The sequence below is a fragment of the Melitaea cinxia genome, chromosome 1, assembly GCF_905220565.1.
Source record: "Melitaea cinxia chromosome 1, ilMelCinx1.1, whole genome shotgun sequence".
Lineage (NCBI taxonomy): Eukaryota > Metazoa > Arthropoda > Insecta > Lepidoptera > Nymphalidae > Melitaea > Melitaea cinxia.
Genome location: NC_059394.1, coordinates 20,109,025 through 20,126,039, shown reverse-complemented (window position 1 = coordinate 20,126,039; position 17,015 = coordinate 20,109,025). Strand labels below are relative to the sequence as shown.

Genomic DNA, 17,015 nt, shown 5'->3' with positions numbered 1-17,015 from the left:
TGATTATTTATAAGTATTTTAATGTATAATGTCAGTTATGGCAATTTTTAACCGACATCCAAAAAAGCAGAAGGTTCTCAATTCGACTGTATTTTTTTTTATGTATGTTACATCAGAAATTTTGACCGGATGGACCGATTTTGACAATTTTTTTTTAATCGAAAGCTGGTGTGTATCAATTGGTCCCATTTAAATTTATTTGAGATCTAACAACTACTTTTCAAGTTATATCTAATAATGCGTTTTTACTTGACGCTTTTTTCGTCGACCTACGTTGTATTATACCGCATAACTTTCTACTGGATGTACCGATTTTGGGATGATGGGATCCCAGAGAAATCGAGGGAAACTCTCGAAAATCCGCAATAACTTTTTACTGGGTGAACCGATTTTGATAATTTTTAATTTAATCGAAAGCTGATGTTTATCATGTGGGCACATATAAATTTTATCGAAATCTGATAACTACTTCTTGAGTAATCTTTGATAACGCGTAGTTACTTGACTATTTTTTCGTCGATCTACGTTGTATTACTCTTCGTTGTAATTGAAGTCGGTGTTTTTTCGTTAGCGAGCAAACATTGTGTATTATCAAATATTCTTATGTAAAATGAGTTCTTTAACCACTAACATTTCATAATAAACATATCAAAAGCCTTTAAACCGAACCTTCAAAAGAAACAACTGTGTATCATCCCTTCAATACATATTTGATCAGCCATAAATTGACAAACAACTATAAAAGCCTTCGTGACACCATGTCATAAAAATGGAAAAGGATTTTCCACATTGTGACAAAACAACCTTTAAGCTTTGACCAGCTCCGCTCACCTCCCTGAAATATGCACCGTTTTTAAATATCCCGGGTGTTCAGATTCTGAGCGCCAATTACAAGGTATCCAGGGTTTTTTTACTCTGTGCTCTGACACTACCTTAATTTCGCTTCGTCTTTTTTCGTCGTGCAGGAAATGGAAGACGAGCTGTGAGCTTTTTTGACTTTTTTACGACGCTTGCTAAAAAATTTTGTTTTGAGTTCCTGAACTGTGATACAACATAGCTTATCTACAAGTCTCAAAACTGTCCTTTTAAACCATCTCAGAAAAAAGGTTATGGTTTTCATTTCGACTGAATTTTTTTTTTTTTTTGGTTATGTGTTACCTCGTAGATTTTTACCGAGTATTCCGATTTTGATAATTCTTACTTTAATACAATATTGTTGTTTTTCACTATTTTTCAATTTCCTACATTGTATTACTTGTTGACTTTTTTTAAACAATTATTATAATAAAATTACCTTCATATTACGAAAATTATTCGAAAACGGGATATTACCTATATTTACCATGTCTATTATTCTCGCTTTGTGGAGCTCGATATTTCGACATTGACTTCGAATGTCCCGTTTTCGAATAATTTTCGTAATAGAAGTAACCATGTTAATCTAAAATCTTATACCTTCATATTTTTTTGTATAGTTAACTTTTTTACATTTTAAAATAAGAAATTTATGTATTGAAATAAGCAATCCTAAAACTTTAAAAATAATTACAGTACAAAACATGTTTGCGAGGAATGATAACAAGAATGTCATAAACATTTTCACGTCAGCTTCCAATTCGGATTCTATTTATATTCAGACATCTTTAGTTTAGTGGAAACATAAAAGTATACATGGAACAAAAACTTAAAACATTATAAAATGCAACATTTTAGATTAACGTTGTTACTTCTATTACTAAAACTATTCATAAACGGGATATATACCATGTTTTTTATATTCATTTTGCGGGGCTCTGGGGATTAAGTGATCCTTCTCCTACATGGGGAAAGAGGCCTATGCCCAGTAGTGGGATATTACAGGCTGAAGCGATATATATATATATATATGTTTATTTATATTATTATCCCCTCTTTACAGACAAGTCCTGGATAATGGCACACTGGTGTTCACACCGTTTGCAGCGATCCAGTATCGTCAAGACGTCCACAGCACGGTCTACCGCTGTCGAGCGCACAACTCACACGGCGCCATCGTATCACGAGACATGCGCACGCAAGCAGGTTAGACACTAAGTAGAATTATTTGATATTTTTGTGATATGGATTTATCTGTCACACAATCTTTCTGCGGCTTTTTCACTGTATTAAGCGGTAAGGCTTTAGATTAAGAACCGTCGAATTAGCTCAAAATTTAAGCGTTTATCGGCATAATTTCGATACAAAAAAAATATAATAACCCTAACCTATCTAACTACCAAATTAGACCGTTTATGGATATAATTTCGTTACAAAAAAAAAATAACCCTAACCTATCTAACTTCAAAATGACGGTTCTTAATCTAAAGCCTAGCCGTGTCAAGCTTAATAAACCGACGCCAGCAATTCTGGGAACATCACGCTTACGATAAAACTGAACATCCTAAGGCTTTAACTATTTATTGATTACCTTTTATAAAAAAAAAAAAAGAAAAAAAAATTACACACAGTTCACTTAATAGTGGCGGTCGTAAATAACTCCCAACAGAAGGATATACTTGTATAATTATGTGCTAATATTTCTTTGTGCTTTTATCACCGTACCTTCAAGAGAACGTAAAATCACGGTTATTGTCAAGGGCACCAGTTGTGGAACGTTCATGAGCTGATTACATTAAGTTTAGTGCATCAAAATATAATTCTGTAATTCGAGTGTAATACCGCACGAAACGGTTTAAAACAAACGTTTACGTTGGACAACTATTGGCGCAATCGACAGATATGGGGGAACGTGGGTCGCACCTCGATCAGCCCGTCACCCGCAATCATGCGAGACGTGCCGGGAATAGTCCGGTTCCGTGCATTGTGGAGCGATGGAACATTTATGGCGCACTTAGCAAATCTTTTTAGATATTCAGACCAAAATTTAAGTTTAATGTTTTCATTTCGAAAATGCATTTCTGTTCAATTTTTATGATGACCTTGAAAAATTTTTGAAGCCTAAAATTTGGATTTAAATGCTGTATCTGTTTTTCAAATTAGGGTGATTGCGAATTTCGACATATATCAACAGTCAATAGCTTATTCCATGTTTGTAAAGACGGTGTAACAAATATTTCTATTAGAGAAAGATTTTTAAGAATAATTTGCAAATATTAATTGATATTTGTCCAAACTAATACCATAAATATCTTTGAATTAACACTAACTTATTTTCCTTTCCAGTATACAAATTATCACTAAAATCTATACAAATAAATAAAATTGGAGTGTCTATTTGAAATATCAAAATAACTACTTTTTACAAAATGCATATGGATGTATACACGTTACATATACCAAAATAACATTTTTGTCTGTCTGTTTGTTCCGGCTTATCTCTGAAATGGCTGGACTGATTTTGATGGAACTTTCACTAGCAGATAGCTGATATAGTAATGAGTAACTTAGGCTACTTTTAATTTAGCAATTTATTTATGTTATAACTCTGCGAACTGAACAATAACTTTTTGGTTAAATTCGACGCGGGCGAAGTCGCGGCCACAGCTAGTAAGATAATATAATCAATCCACACATTAAATTATTTAAAAGCAATTAATATTAAAACTGAGTTAAAATATCATTTATAAAATTAGTGTGGATGTTTCACAAAGTTTGAGCATTGAGTGATATTCCGTTAGTTCGGTTGTTTAAAATTAATGTTGAAATATTGTGAGAAATTATACAACTCTGACATCCCAAAACCTTATTTAACGATATTACACCCTGTTACTTGTTGTTTCGAAACTACTTCAATATTTAATAGCGTATAAAATACAATTTCACAATTCAGTTCAAAATAGTTACAAATGAGTCATGTAGTTGAAATACTTTGATAAAAATCAGAAGCTAATTAAATTATGAATTATTTACATAATAATTATTTGTTGATTAGCCTGACTGGAGACCTCAGCCTCACAAAAGATCACAGACAAACATATGCTCCTTGAAACGGTGTTGTGTACGGTAGACAGAACCCCAGAGGATGGACTATGTTAACAGGGATAGGGTAGAGAGGTTGGCTTGACAACGCACTTGCGATGCACATGGTGCTACAAGTCTCCATAGGCCGTGGTAATCGCTCACCATCGCACAAACCATCTGATAATATGGCTGATTTTTTTTTTCGTTTATCTGTCTCTATGTATGTATGTATGTTTATATTACCAGTGTGACAGTTTGATCTTATACGGTCTGACGGTATTCAAAAAGCAAAGATTAATTACTTGATTTTATGTATCGCGTTCATTTTAATTAAATTAGTAAATGGAATATTTTCGAAAGTAAAACAATTCGTCTTCTTTTCAACAACACTTGAAATTCCTCGAGTTTTTCTCTTAACTACCCTCGCTTCGTTAGCTATGTTACTAGGATGCGCGTGGATAACAAGCGTCTGCTATTGGATACGAATGGAAGGTATATTGATGTAATACGATCTTAAGCTATTATATACTCTTTTCTCTTTAAAATTAAGTCCATATTTGTATGCCGCAATTTTTGTAGTGTATAAAGTGGACCTCATAATTTTTATCTTATAATTTCAGTATGTTTATTTCTAATGATATATTTGGGAAAAGAATGTAAATAACTTAAAGAAAAATAACTCATATAATTGTAAATAAAGTGTTTATGACAAATACTTGTATAGATTGTATAAATGTCTGTCGTGATATGGGCTTGTGTGCTTGAGAGTATGTATCTCCGGAATAAGATTCAATTCTTTTTGGGCGACATTAAATGTGAGAAATTTTATTTTATAAAGAAGATTATCTGAAAATCTTTTTTGTTTTTTTCTAATACATAATACATAAATATAACAAACGCACACGGTCGCCTGTTCTTATGTTAAGAAACTTAATGCTTATCACTTCAGCCTATGGCAGTCCACTGCTGGACATAGGCCTCCCCAATTTCGTGCCAGACATCCCGGTTTTCAGCAATCCTCATCCAGCCTACACCGGCAATCTTACGTAGATCGTCGGTCCAACTCAATGCTTAATGCAACTAAAATTGAAAAATTATATTATACATATTATTTCTTCGATTTACGAGCGTTGTTTGCGCCTGATCTTGTTATTTTAGTCGTCCACTATACTAAGACGTCTTGAATTCTAATTCAGTAGCCTGAAAACCTTTCAAATGACGAAACTTGAATCACAAATATGATTAACTTATTTTCTACATGATCAGTCCCACGATCATATAAAATATCTCACAGAGGTCTGTTTTTATAATCTCACCATAATATAAAATTCTCGTGTCGCGGTGTTTGTAGTTAAACTCCTCCGAAACGGCTTGACCGATTGTCATGCAATTTTGTTTGCATATCGGGTAGATCTGTGAATCGAACAACATCTATTTTTCATAGCCCTAAGTTATAAGGGGAGGGGGGTTTAGAGGGTTAATAAAATATTAAATTTTGTGTGCATATCGGGTAGATCTGAGAATCGGCGAACATCTGGATTGAGAAGGTTAATAAAATTTATGGTAAAACAACGTTTGCAGGGTCAGCCAGTATATTAATAGAATTCTTGTTAGAAAAAAAAAAGCACCAAACTCAGTGATTGTCGTCACTTTGATTTTACCATGTTTGGGGGTTTTAAGCTGGCCAGCAACTTCGTTTTCGACAAAATAAATCTATATGGAGACCATTTATTAGTCTTTTTTTTTACACAACTAGGTCGACAAGCAAGCGTACGGCTCACGTGATGAGCAAAATGAAATCTAATAAATTCCTAAATTGAACACGTAAGGTCTCAATGGAGATGTACAGTATGACTCCTCTGTGTATTAAACAAATTTGTATGATAATCAATGCCCTAGTATTTATTCGTGTAATTTAAACTTAATTTAAATTTCGAAATTCGCTGTACAGAACTCACGCGTGACCTTTATACAGTATTAAATTAGGAGCGTGCATAAAGCTTTATTACCACCGTAACGGATAGGAGACGACACTCTTCCGGTCGGTCAAGCCGTTTCGGAGGAGTTTAACTACAAACACCGCGACACGAGAATTTTATATATTAGATCATCTTGTCACAATGTTAGTTACAATACTTCTTCGAAACGGCTGGACCGCTTTTTATGAAATTTTGTGTGCATATTTGGGTAGGTCTAAGAATCGGCCAACACCTATTTTTCATACAGTAATAGGGGATTAAGGGAGGTTATAACATATATAGTATAACAACGTTTGCGGGTTCAGCTAGTATATATGTGTACGAATTTAGCTCAAACACACTTTTAGTTATTATAGATAAATAGTACAGAATGCTAATATTTTTTTTATATAATTTTGTGCAATTAATACAATTAAAAAAAAAACATTACACACTCTACCAAATATTTGACACACACGCATATATACTCTTTTGTTTATTATTATAGAAGTATAGTCTTCGACAACAGAACCTTAATAATATTCCTTATAATTTAAATTAATTACGGTCGAATTTCGACAACTGGACGACTACATATACATGTCATATTAAACAGATAAACAACATTATATAAGAAACAAATATTTCCCAATGTCGTGTACTATAAAGTCACACATTCAACAACAAAGCTGGTGGCTCGCTTTGTAACGTCAGCTGCGCCAAACGCGGCGGATTCGATTTATTCACCAGTACAAGAGCCGTGGCATTTTGACACCGTCCTTTGTTGTCCGGTGAGAGTGATTTAAATCAATTAATGTGAATGTTTATTACATTATAGAAAAAAAGTTTAATTTTATAAATTATAGTAGGTACTAACGAACGAACTTTCCGAACGTATCTTGACTTCATATAATTTTTTAGATTTTTGACTTCATCTAATTTTTTTCATGGGCACTAAAAAATATCATTCTAAATAAAATAATTAGAACTAAATTAAACAGATATAGTAATGTATATTTCTTAAAATAAATAGGATGTGTGTGAACTCAATCGTATATCAACGTCAAGTACATAGCATTGCTTTCACAGTCCACTATTAGACATAGGCCTCCACAAGTTCACGCCAAAAAAGGCGTGAACTCACGTGTGTTGCCCATAGTCACCACGCCGTGGTTGGTGACCGCAGGGCTGGCTTTGTCGCACCGAAGACGCTGCTGCCCGTCTTCGGTCTGTGTATTTCAAAGCCAGCAGTTGGATGGCTATCCCGCCATTGGTCGGCTTTATATTTTAATTCATATTTCTGAAGTTTCAAACTAGTTCGTATTTGATCTTGGACATTTACTCCATTAATATTCTTCAGTACTATAATTGACGGAAGACAACGAAACTCTTTATAATTTTAAATAACGAAGCTCGAAATGAGTGTAAATATACATTTCAATAATACTTCATAATTATTTAATTATAAATTCAGAATATTCATATAAATAGAATTAGCTATTTTGCATTCATTTCTAGAAATACTTTTATAACTCTAGTATTCAATTTAACTGAGGTAGGACACAGCAGGAATTTCCTGCTCAAAATATGGAGCAGCCCGACTGGGGTAGTACCTCGACCTTACAGAAAATCACAGCAAAATAATACTGTTTCAAGCAGTATTGTGTTCCTGTTGGTGAGTAAGGTGACCAGAGCTCCTGGGGGATTAGGGATTGGGTCGGCAACGCGCTTGCGATGCTTCTGGTGTTGCAGGTGTCTATAAACTACGGTAATCGCTTACCATCAGGTGAGCCGTACGCTTGTTTGCCGACCTAGTGACATAAAAAAAAATTCAAACAAATCAAATCAATTCAAACATTAACTTCATTCAAGTAACCGGCAAAAGCACTTTTAAATCGCTATTTTATAAAAAATATACGCAAAAATATAGTACATAGATAGAAATTTAGAATGACATAATTATAACATATAAATCTTATAACAACATATTTTCAAACTTATTAAAACCGCGAATTAACCGCTTCTCAAATACATTATTCAACTTTACTGTCAGTAAAAATACAGAGACACATCGTATCTCTACGTGACATTGACGGAATCAACCGTGCTACACTGGCACAACTGAAAGTTATTAAACCAATCAATTAATCAATCAATCAATCAATCAATCAATCAACCAATCAATCAATCAATCCACCAATCAATCCATCAATCAATCAATCAACCAATCAATCAATCAATCAGATCTAATTTCTTGAGTTTATGGCTTTATAATGAACGACTCGCGTTATCAATTATACGATTCACTGCAATTTAAATTTATTAACTTGACTCTTGAAATTGACAAGAATTACTTTCATCTACACATGTTGATTGAGCGTAATTAAAAACCCACTAATTATCACTTAAAACGTAGATGACGAAACACACCCAAATATTGTTCAAATAATAATGTACAAACCGTATAACTCGGTCAGGAAACACTAGAGTAAAATCTAATTAAAGCATATTAAGGACTACAAAGGATACAGAGTACTGTACAGTGACATACTGGTTGCTGCGACTTTGATCTCGCAGCACGTAAGGTACGTTAATTAGAGAAACACACTTGAAACGAAACGCGAGAGCGACTTTTGACTCGACGTAAATAATTTTTTCCGTAATTGCAAGGAAAATTTCAAACGAGAAAAAATATATATATTTTTCCGTAAAACGACACTCGAACGAAACGTTCTGAAATCGGAAATGATATTATTCGAAACGCTTTTCGAATCACGGTTATTCGATTTGAACTTTTTTTTTTCGCGATCGTAACGAAATGTGGAACTTAAAAATAAAATTAGTCAAATCAGCGGAATGCGATTTAAATCAAGATTTGATGTGATTTTGTCGAGTTAGCAAATTTATACAGATTTTTATAATCAAATGAAATTATACTGTTTTTGTTACAAATGTTACTGACTCACTTATCGACCTAAAATCAAAATACTAATAAATATTTAAAGCGCTCTACCGTCTATGACATATCTATAAACAAAAATTAATCACTAAAACGTATATTTGAGCATAGCTTCCAAACGGCTTATGAACATCCCAATTAGATAATTCGTTTTTCATGTTCTTTATTTTTTTTTATTGCCTCTGATTGTAAGCGATTACTGTAGCCTATAGACGCCTGCAACACCAGGAACATCCCTTCAGGAGCTCTGATCACCTTACTCACCACAAGAACATGACACTTCTTCAAAGCAGTATTATTTAGCTGTGATCTTCTGTAAGGTCGAGGTACTTCCCCAATCGGGCTGCACCAGACAATGAGCAAAATATGTCCTGCTGTACCCTACCTTAGTTAGTTTAATTTGAAATTTTTTATTTATACAGCAACCTGGATACAAACTAGGTAAGATAAAAATCCCGTGTTGGAGGTCTAAAAACATATAACGAAACGTAAATGCTGATCCCTGATCACAATAAAAAATTTAACGTATTAAAAAATTTGTCAATGACAAACAATTGTTCATCATCATCATCATCATGATTTCAGCCTACCACAGTCCACTGCTGGACATAGGCCTCCACAAGTTCATGCCGAAAATGGCGTGAAGTCATGTGTTTTGCCCATAGTCACCACGCTGGGCAGACGGGTTGGTGACCGCAGGGCTGGCTTGATCGCACTGAAGACGCTGCTGCCCATCTTTGGCCTGTGTATTTTAAAGCCAACAGTTTGGGTGGTTATCCCGCCGTCGGTCGGCTTTTTAAGTTCCAAGGTGGTAGTGGAACTGTGTTATCTCTTAGTCGCCTCTCACGACACGAGAAGAGAGGAGGTGGCTTTATTTTTTAATGCCGCAACCACACATCATAAATAATTGTTGCGTAAAAGTAATTACGTAGTAGATTATATGTAATATAATAACCAGTGGTCACATATTTGCAAAATTGCATGATTAAAAGCGAAGCAACGCTATGCGGAACCACACGACACACGTTTCACTCGAAATTAAATAACGTGACAAAACAGAACATGTGTATAGTCGAGTAACACCTCTAGCGAAGTGGTGCGGGTGTCAAGTACACGCTAAGGTCACCGGCGGTTTGCGGGTTCAATTCGCGCTCAGGATGTATATATTTGTATTCGTTCTAATATTTCTTTCCGGTATGGAGGTCGGTCCTTGTGGGTCCCCCCAACGTGCCTCGCAAAGTACGTTAAGCAGCCGGCCCCGGTTGATATTGTAGACACCTGATAACGATCATTACGTAAGAGAGACATGGAGAAAGAAGCCTATGCCCAGCAGTGGGATACATTTACTGCTTGGTATACTGTCAGTTTTTAATCAGCTGACGTCCTGGCATCCCAATGTGTGCCCAGCGGTGGGATGTTACAAGCTATAGATACCTCCTCTAGAGACTAAACCATTATTAAATTCATCATTTAAGAAAAATCACAATGAAGACAAAAACAATGCAGAGGTAATAACGGAACCTCCTATTTTCAATACTAACACGTGATCAAAACCGCGTTAAAGAACTGCTATTTTTAAAAGAGTTATTTCCTTAAAAAGATATTATAAAACCATAAACCTTTCATAGTTGTGATTAAAACCATGCTCTATGGCTACACTCCCATTGATTAATAGCTAATATTTTCGATTCAGTTGCGTCTGAAAACATTTTATGATCACTAGAGTTGATTAGAATTGCTTTGAGTCTACGGTAAAGATTAATGAAATGAGAACTATAGAATTAATACTGTTTGTTCAGTTTTTCTTTAACTATAAATAAATAAATCATTATTCCATATAACAGGGTCCCATTTCTTGTTTTATATAATAATCTTTACAATTAATAGAACAAAAAAAATTACAATTTCAAAATCATACATTATAATACAAATAAAAGATAAAATCGAGTGTGTTTTAGATCACACGACTGAAGTAAAACTTCTTCAGCAATAGGCCTGTACTGTGTCTTGGATATAAGATACTTGATTGATTGATTGATTGATTGATTTTCCACGGGCTATTCTCCGCAACTCGACGTCCTAGTGCGCCTATTTTGCGTGGTAGGCTGGGGGCTTCATTCATGCCAGCCTAGCTCCTTGAGGAAGCCTAGCAGACCCCTTGCGTTGCCGACGACTTCCCGGAGCGACCTCGGTGTCCCGAGGTGTATCGCCCTGTAGTTCGCCACACTACCGTATTCCAGCAGGATGTGTGGGGCCGTTTCTTCTGCCTCCATGCACGCTCTGCACAGGGGGCTGTCTGTAACACCTAAGTTGTGTAAGTGCTTGTTGAGCAAGGCAAGTCCGGTAAAAGCCCCGACCAGTAGTCGGAGCTGGGCTCTCCCATAGCCGCGAAGTTTGCGGGACAGTCCTGGGTTGATCGTCGGAAGAGCTTCCTTGGTCTGCCTGCAATATAAGATACTTAACTGGCTATGAGAGACAGAGAGGAAGAAAATATTTGCTCGCACCTCTCGATCTTGCTTCATTTGCCTCACCCGATCATACGTATTTATATTTCGTAACGCCCTCGTCACGCATTCACCAGCTCACTCCCCAAGTCAAGCGTACGTAAAGAAGTTTTACTTCAAAAACTAAGCTTCGATTCTAAATAAATACGATTGTTTCTTTGTGGTCGAGGCCGCGTGCAAATGGCTGTATGTATAATTATTAGTTATAATAAACGGAAACTTTGCAGCGCGTTTTGTCTAGCATTCGAACTACTTTAACTATTATAGTTAAATTGTACTCGCTACCGCGGGAATTTTCCTAACGAGCGCATTCGTTGCCTCCTTTGTTAGAACCGGAAAAAACTTTCTGCGTTACTAAACGGTAGTAAATCGTACAAAACAAACAGAATTCAATGCGATCAAACTTTCAAATCACACAATGAAAAATAGCTACACAAGTAGTATGGTCACCAACCCGCTTGCTCAGCGTGGTGACTATGGGCAAAACACATGAGTTCACGATGTGGCGACATCTATCGCGCGAAATACGAACGACTACAAACTACGTAATTAAAGAAAACTGACGTATGCTACATCGCGCTATCAGAGTTTTCAAAGTGATTAAGTATATATATGTTACCGGCCAAACCCGATTTCAGGACAAACTAGTTTTGCCTAGGCTAAACTAGTTCTTCCTATACGTGTTAGGATTAACTAGTATAGCCTAGGCAAAACTAGTTTGTTCTTAACCCGATAGGATAAACCAGTTTAGGCTAGTCCAAACTAATTTGTCCTAAGCCCGATAGGATAGACCAGTTTAGGCCAGGCCAAACTAGTTGATCCTGATATAAATACGCACACTTTAGGATAAACTGGTATGGCCTAGTCTAAACATTATAGTATATCAAGAAAGTCAAAATAAATGGATAAAGTGAATAAAATACTCTGTAATTGAAAAAATAATCATTTTTATTAAAACCATAATGATTCGTCCTTAAAAATTATGGATAATTGGTAATACAAACAATTATACTATAACAAATAATAAGTGTTTTTTAATAGAAGCAATAAATCATATCTCAATTATTAAAATTGTTATTTATTTTTACATGGTTTACTTTGGTGGTACTTAGAATTGCAGAGTATGAGTGCCTTCTTGCACTGGCATCTGTTTGTGGAACAGTTTTTGTAGCAGCTGCATCTCACAAAACCTTGGCCTGATCCAACTGAATGTTTCGTAGCTGCAGTCCTTAACGATATTTCAGAGCCTTGGTTTACATCTGCTACTTCTAAAAAAGTTTGATTGCAAATGCCGAATTCTGATCTGAAAAAATAAAGTAAAAACATATTAGGTACTTTAAAATATCATTAATGCTTCAACCTGCAATATTGATTCGTCATTTTTCTGAAGAATAACTCCAATAATGTTTCTGAGATCACCTTTGCCTTTGTCAACATCTGGGATCGGTATAGTCACATTATCTCCAATGTTGGCAGGTGGATGAGACTTGTCAGAAGTAGCTTTCATTTTCTTAGCGTGTTTCACAAGATCTTCTGCTGCAGTTGCTCTAGCTTTATGAATGTCATTTTCAGATGAAGAAACTTTTTCTCGATTACTAACTTCGACAACGTTATCATTTCTATCTCATTCTATCATCTTTTATTACCTTCCTTAAATCATCTTCATCCTGAATCCTGATTTATGATTTCTTGCGGCAAAGAGGAAGTCGAAAGTCCTACTCTGGGTTCTATTCCAAATAATGCCTTGTATGGTGATTATTTTATCCCTGAATGGTAGGCGCGGTTTTTCATGAATTGAACGTATCTCAAACCTTTTGACCATTTTGTTGAAATGTTGTCATTCATCCAAGACCCTATCGTATTCTCAATATCTTGATTGGCACGTTCAACTGAGCCCTGGCTTTGACTGTGTCTGGCAAGCTCACTTATAACATTATTTACAAATTCCCTACCGTTATCAGATTGAAGAATGCACGGCGCTCCTATAGTTAGAAATATATCATTCAAATGGTAAGCCACCTCTGCCGCCCTCTTACATAGTAGAGCGCGAAGCAGAACAAATTTTGTTAGATGGTCTTGGTAAACCATAATAAATTTAAAATTTCCATCTAGTTGTGTCTGAAAATCAATCAGATCTACCTGGCACCTACTATTCATTTCCGAATGAAGAATGGGCTTAGAGACTAATCCTCTTTTCTTCTTTGTTTTATTTTGATGACAGACACTACACATAGATAAATACAAGCTTATCATTTCTTTTGTGATATTGGCATATTTTTTTGATGTTTCGGCTAACATCCTGTCCCGGAATTTTGTTTAGACTGTTTAGACTAGGCCATACCAGTTTATCCTAAAGTGTGCGTATTTATATCAGGATCGACTAGTTTGGCCTGGCCTAAACTGGTCTATCCTATCGGGCTTAGGACAAATTAGTTTGGACTAGCCTAAACTGGTTTATCCTATCGGGTTAAGGACAAACTAGTTTTGCCTAGGTTATACTAGTTAATCCTAACACGTATAGGAAGAACTAGTTTAGCCTAGGCAAAACTAGTTTGTCCTGAAATCGGGTTTGGCCGGTAACATATACAAGATCCCGACAACAACCGTTGGGGGCGTTAGCCCGCCAGACACAACATCCGTCTGGCCGGAGGATCCTCGACGCAGTCGACGCAGCAGCCAGCAACTTCGCAGCACTGCACCACTCCGACTCACTGGAGCATATGCAGCATCACCGCAGACAGTTCCGACTCACCGTGAACTATGCGGTATCTGGTTCCGACTCACTGGAACATTCCACTGGCCCGGCAAGCATCACAAGATGAATGGACGACTTAACCTGCTGTCGACCTCCGGTCTCGGAGGGGAGTGATGTGGCGACATCTATCGCGCGAAATACGAACGACTACAAACTACGTAATTAAAGAAAACTGACGTATGCTACATCGCGCTATCAGAGTTTTCAAAGTGATTAAGTATATAAACAAGATCCCGACAACAACCGTTGGGGGCGTTAGCCCGCCAGACACAACATCCGTCTGGCCGGAGGATCCTCCCTTTGAGGTGGCGAACGAGGAACTGAACATCGTGTTCCTCGCACTCCCAAATGTATCGTCAAACTCAAAATCACGTCGGGGTCACCAGTTTGGGAGCGTGAAGAATCACGTCGGGGTCACCAGTTTGGGAGTGCGAGGAACACGATGTTCAGTTCCTCGTTCGCCACCTCAAAGGGAGGATCCTGTTGTTGTCGGGATCTTGTATATATACTTAATCACTTTGAAAACTCTGATAGCGCGATGTAGCATACGTCAGTTTTCTTTAATTACGTAGTTTGTAGTCGTTCGTATTTCGCGCGATAGATGTCGCCACATCAACGCCATGTCTGGCGCGAGCTTGTGGAGGCCTATGTCCAGTAGTGGACTGTGATAGGCTGAAATGATCATGATGATGATGATGATAATGATGATGATGATGATGAATGATGAAGTAGTATATCAAATTTGTAGGAACAAGTCAGAAAAACGACAACAATAGTATCAACAAGTACAATGTAGTCGGACGAAAAATGATGTAAGTAAAAACGCATTATTAGAGATAAATCAAAAAACTCTAGTGAGATCTAGATAAAATGAAATGAAATTGGCCCATCCAGTAAAAAATTATATCCTAATGCATCTCTAATTCTGTGTGAAAAAAAATTCTGTTAGAAAAAAAAATTATAGCTTGTTCTGACAGGCTGTTTACTGGAGTTTAGCTTTTTTTGTTAGCGTTATATAAGAAAATATGATTATGATGTTTTTTTAACAAACAAAGACAAGATTTGAAACTAATCCTTAAAGAAAAAATCAAGAATTAGTTTCAAATCCTTATTTGTTGATTTCTAAGGTTGAAGAATTTGATGATAACCGCTCTGTTTTTTCGGTATAATCATTTTCTATAATAAAAAGAAAACTAAAAGTTAGGTTATCAAAGAAGTCCATTAAACGAAAGAAATACATCAAGAAAAAATCAAAATACTATTAAATCACAAATCAAAGCCTAAAACGATTATTTAAATCCTTGTCATAATTACTTGTACATTGATCAATTCCTATAAATTATTCATTTAAGCGTGTGAACTAAACCAGCAAAGTAAATAGATTTATGCAACGATAATTCGAAATCAAATGCGCTGAAAATGATTAACGCTTGTTCACTATACATCGTTCAATAAATGTGAATCCATTTCTGAGTTGTGAGAACAGAGTCAGCAATATACGTACTTTCTGAAATAGCAATTTAAACAGCACAAAATTTATTGGTCATTGGAGCGTTGTTTATATTGCTTTGCAAAGCCGTTATGACTTCAGGGTACAGCGTGTTGGCTGTTAGTGCAAAACTTGCTCACTCCGTTTCCATGATACCTACATATGAAGGTGAAACATTTAATAGCTGTTGACGATATGGATTCCCAAACACTGAATATTGGAATATTTTTAACCGACTTCTAAAAAAGGAGGAGGTTCTCAATTCGACTGTATTTTTTTTTTTCTTTTTGATATGTATGTTACTTGACTGGGTGGAGCGATTTCGACAAATTTTCTTTTGATCGAATGTTGGTATGTGTCATTTGGTCCCATTTAAATTTATTTGAGATCTAAAAACTACTTTTCGAGTTATATCTAATAATGCGTTTTTACTTGACGCTTTTTTCATCGACCTACGTTGTATTATACCACATAACTTTCTACTGGATGTACCGATTTTGATAATTGATTTGATTGGTATTCATTCTTGGTGGTTATAAAACATATTTATAATTTTTAGCCAGCAAAGACTTTCGTAATATTTAAATTACAAATTTATTATGATACTACAGAAATCTTATGAATGGTATTTTTTTTTTTAGATTTTTGATTGTAGTAAAGATCCGAGCTAGAGACGAACTTCACCCACCTGCATAATGAATGAAAATTATTTTAAATTTATTTTAGTATATTAGGAAAAAAATTGGAAAGGGTTGGCTGAAAAATTTATGGCTATATTTAATTCATAGGGTTGCCTGCTAAAAGTTTTATTTGAATAGTGGTTGCCCAATATAATACAGCCAGGCCAGGAATTTTCAGCCAGCCTTTCGCGATTTATCGTTAATATCCTAAAGTAGACATAAAATTATTTTTATCCACTAAGCAGATGGTTGAATGTCACGTCTAGTTCGGATCTTAGACTATAAGACGTTTTTCAGAAAACCCTAGAATGGAAGTATTTTTTGCGTACACTGGTCGATTAAAGTGGCTTAGTTATTTTTACTGCTGTATTTTCTATTTATGTTTCCTTTATCTATACTAATATTATAAAGTTGAAATTATTGTTTGTTTGTATACTAATCTTATGAACTAATGGTTTGAAATTGAAAATCCTTCTTGTGCTGGATAACCTATTTACTAAAGAAGGCTATAGGCAATTTTTTCCTTAAATTCACGCATGGACTACACCTAGTAACTAATAAAAAGCTACCGCTATACAATGTGCTACGTCTCCTCGTAGCTCATCGTAGCCACCCGTAGCACCTCGTAACTCATCGTAGTAAACAGTATACTAAAGTTAAATAAGTATAATGCGTTGCTTGTTTCAAAGACGCCATTACTATAAATCAATTTCATTCACCATTCATATCAT

The 17,015-nt window shown here is 35.6% G+C and overlaps 1 protein-coding gene across 1 annotated transcript in view; it reads left to right on the top strand.

The window, feature by feature from the left end:
- The window catches only part of LOC123654730 (Down syndrome cell adhesion molecule-like protein Dscam2), a 228,133-nt gene that overhangs the window by 74,647 nt on the left and 136,471 nt on the right, over positions 1–17,015 (top strand). The window contains exon 3 of the mRNA XM_045590618.1: positions 1,919–2,061. Coding sequence (XP_045446574.1) covers positions 1,919–2,061 — 143 coding nt within the window. The remainder of the gene's footprint in view (positions 1–1,918; positions 2,062–17,015) is intronic.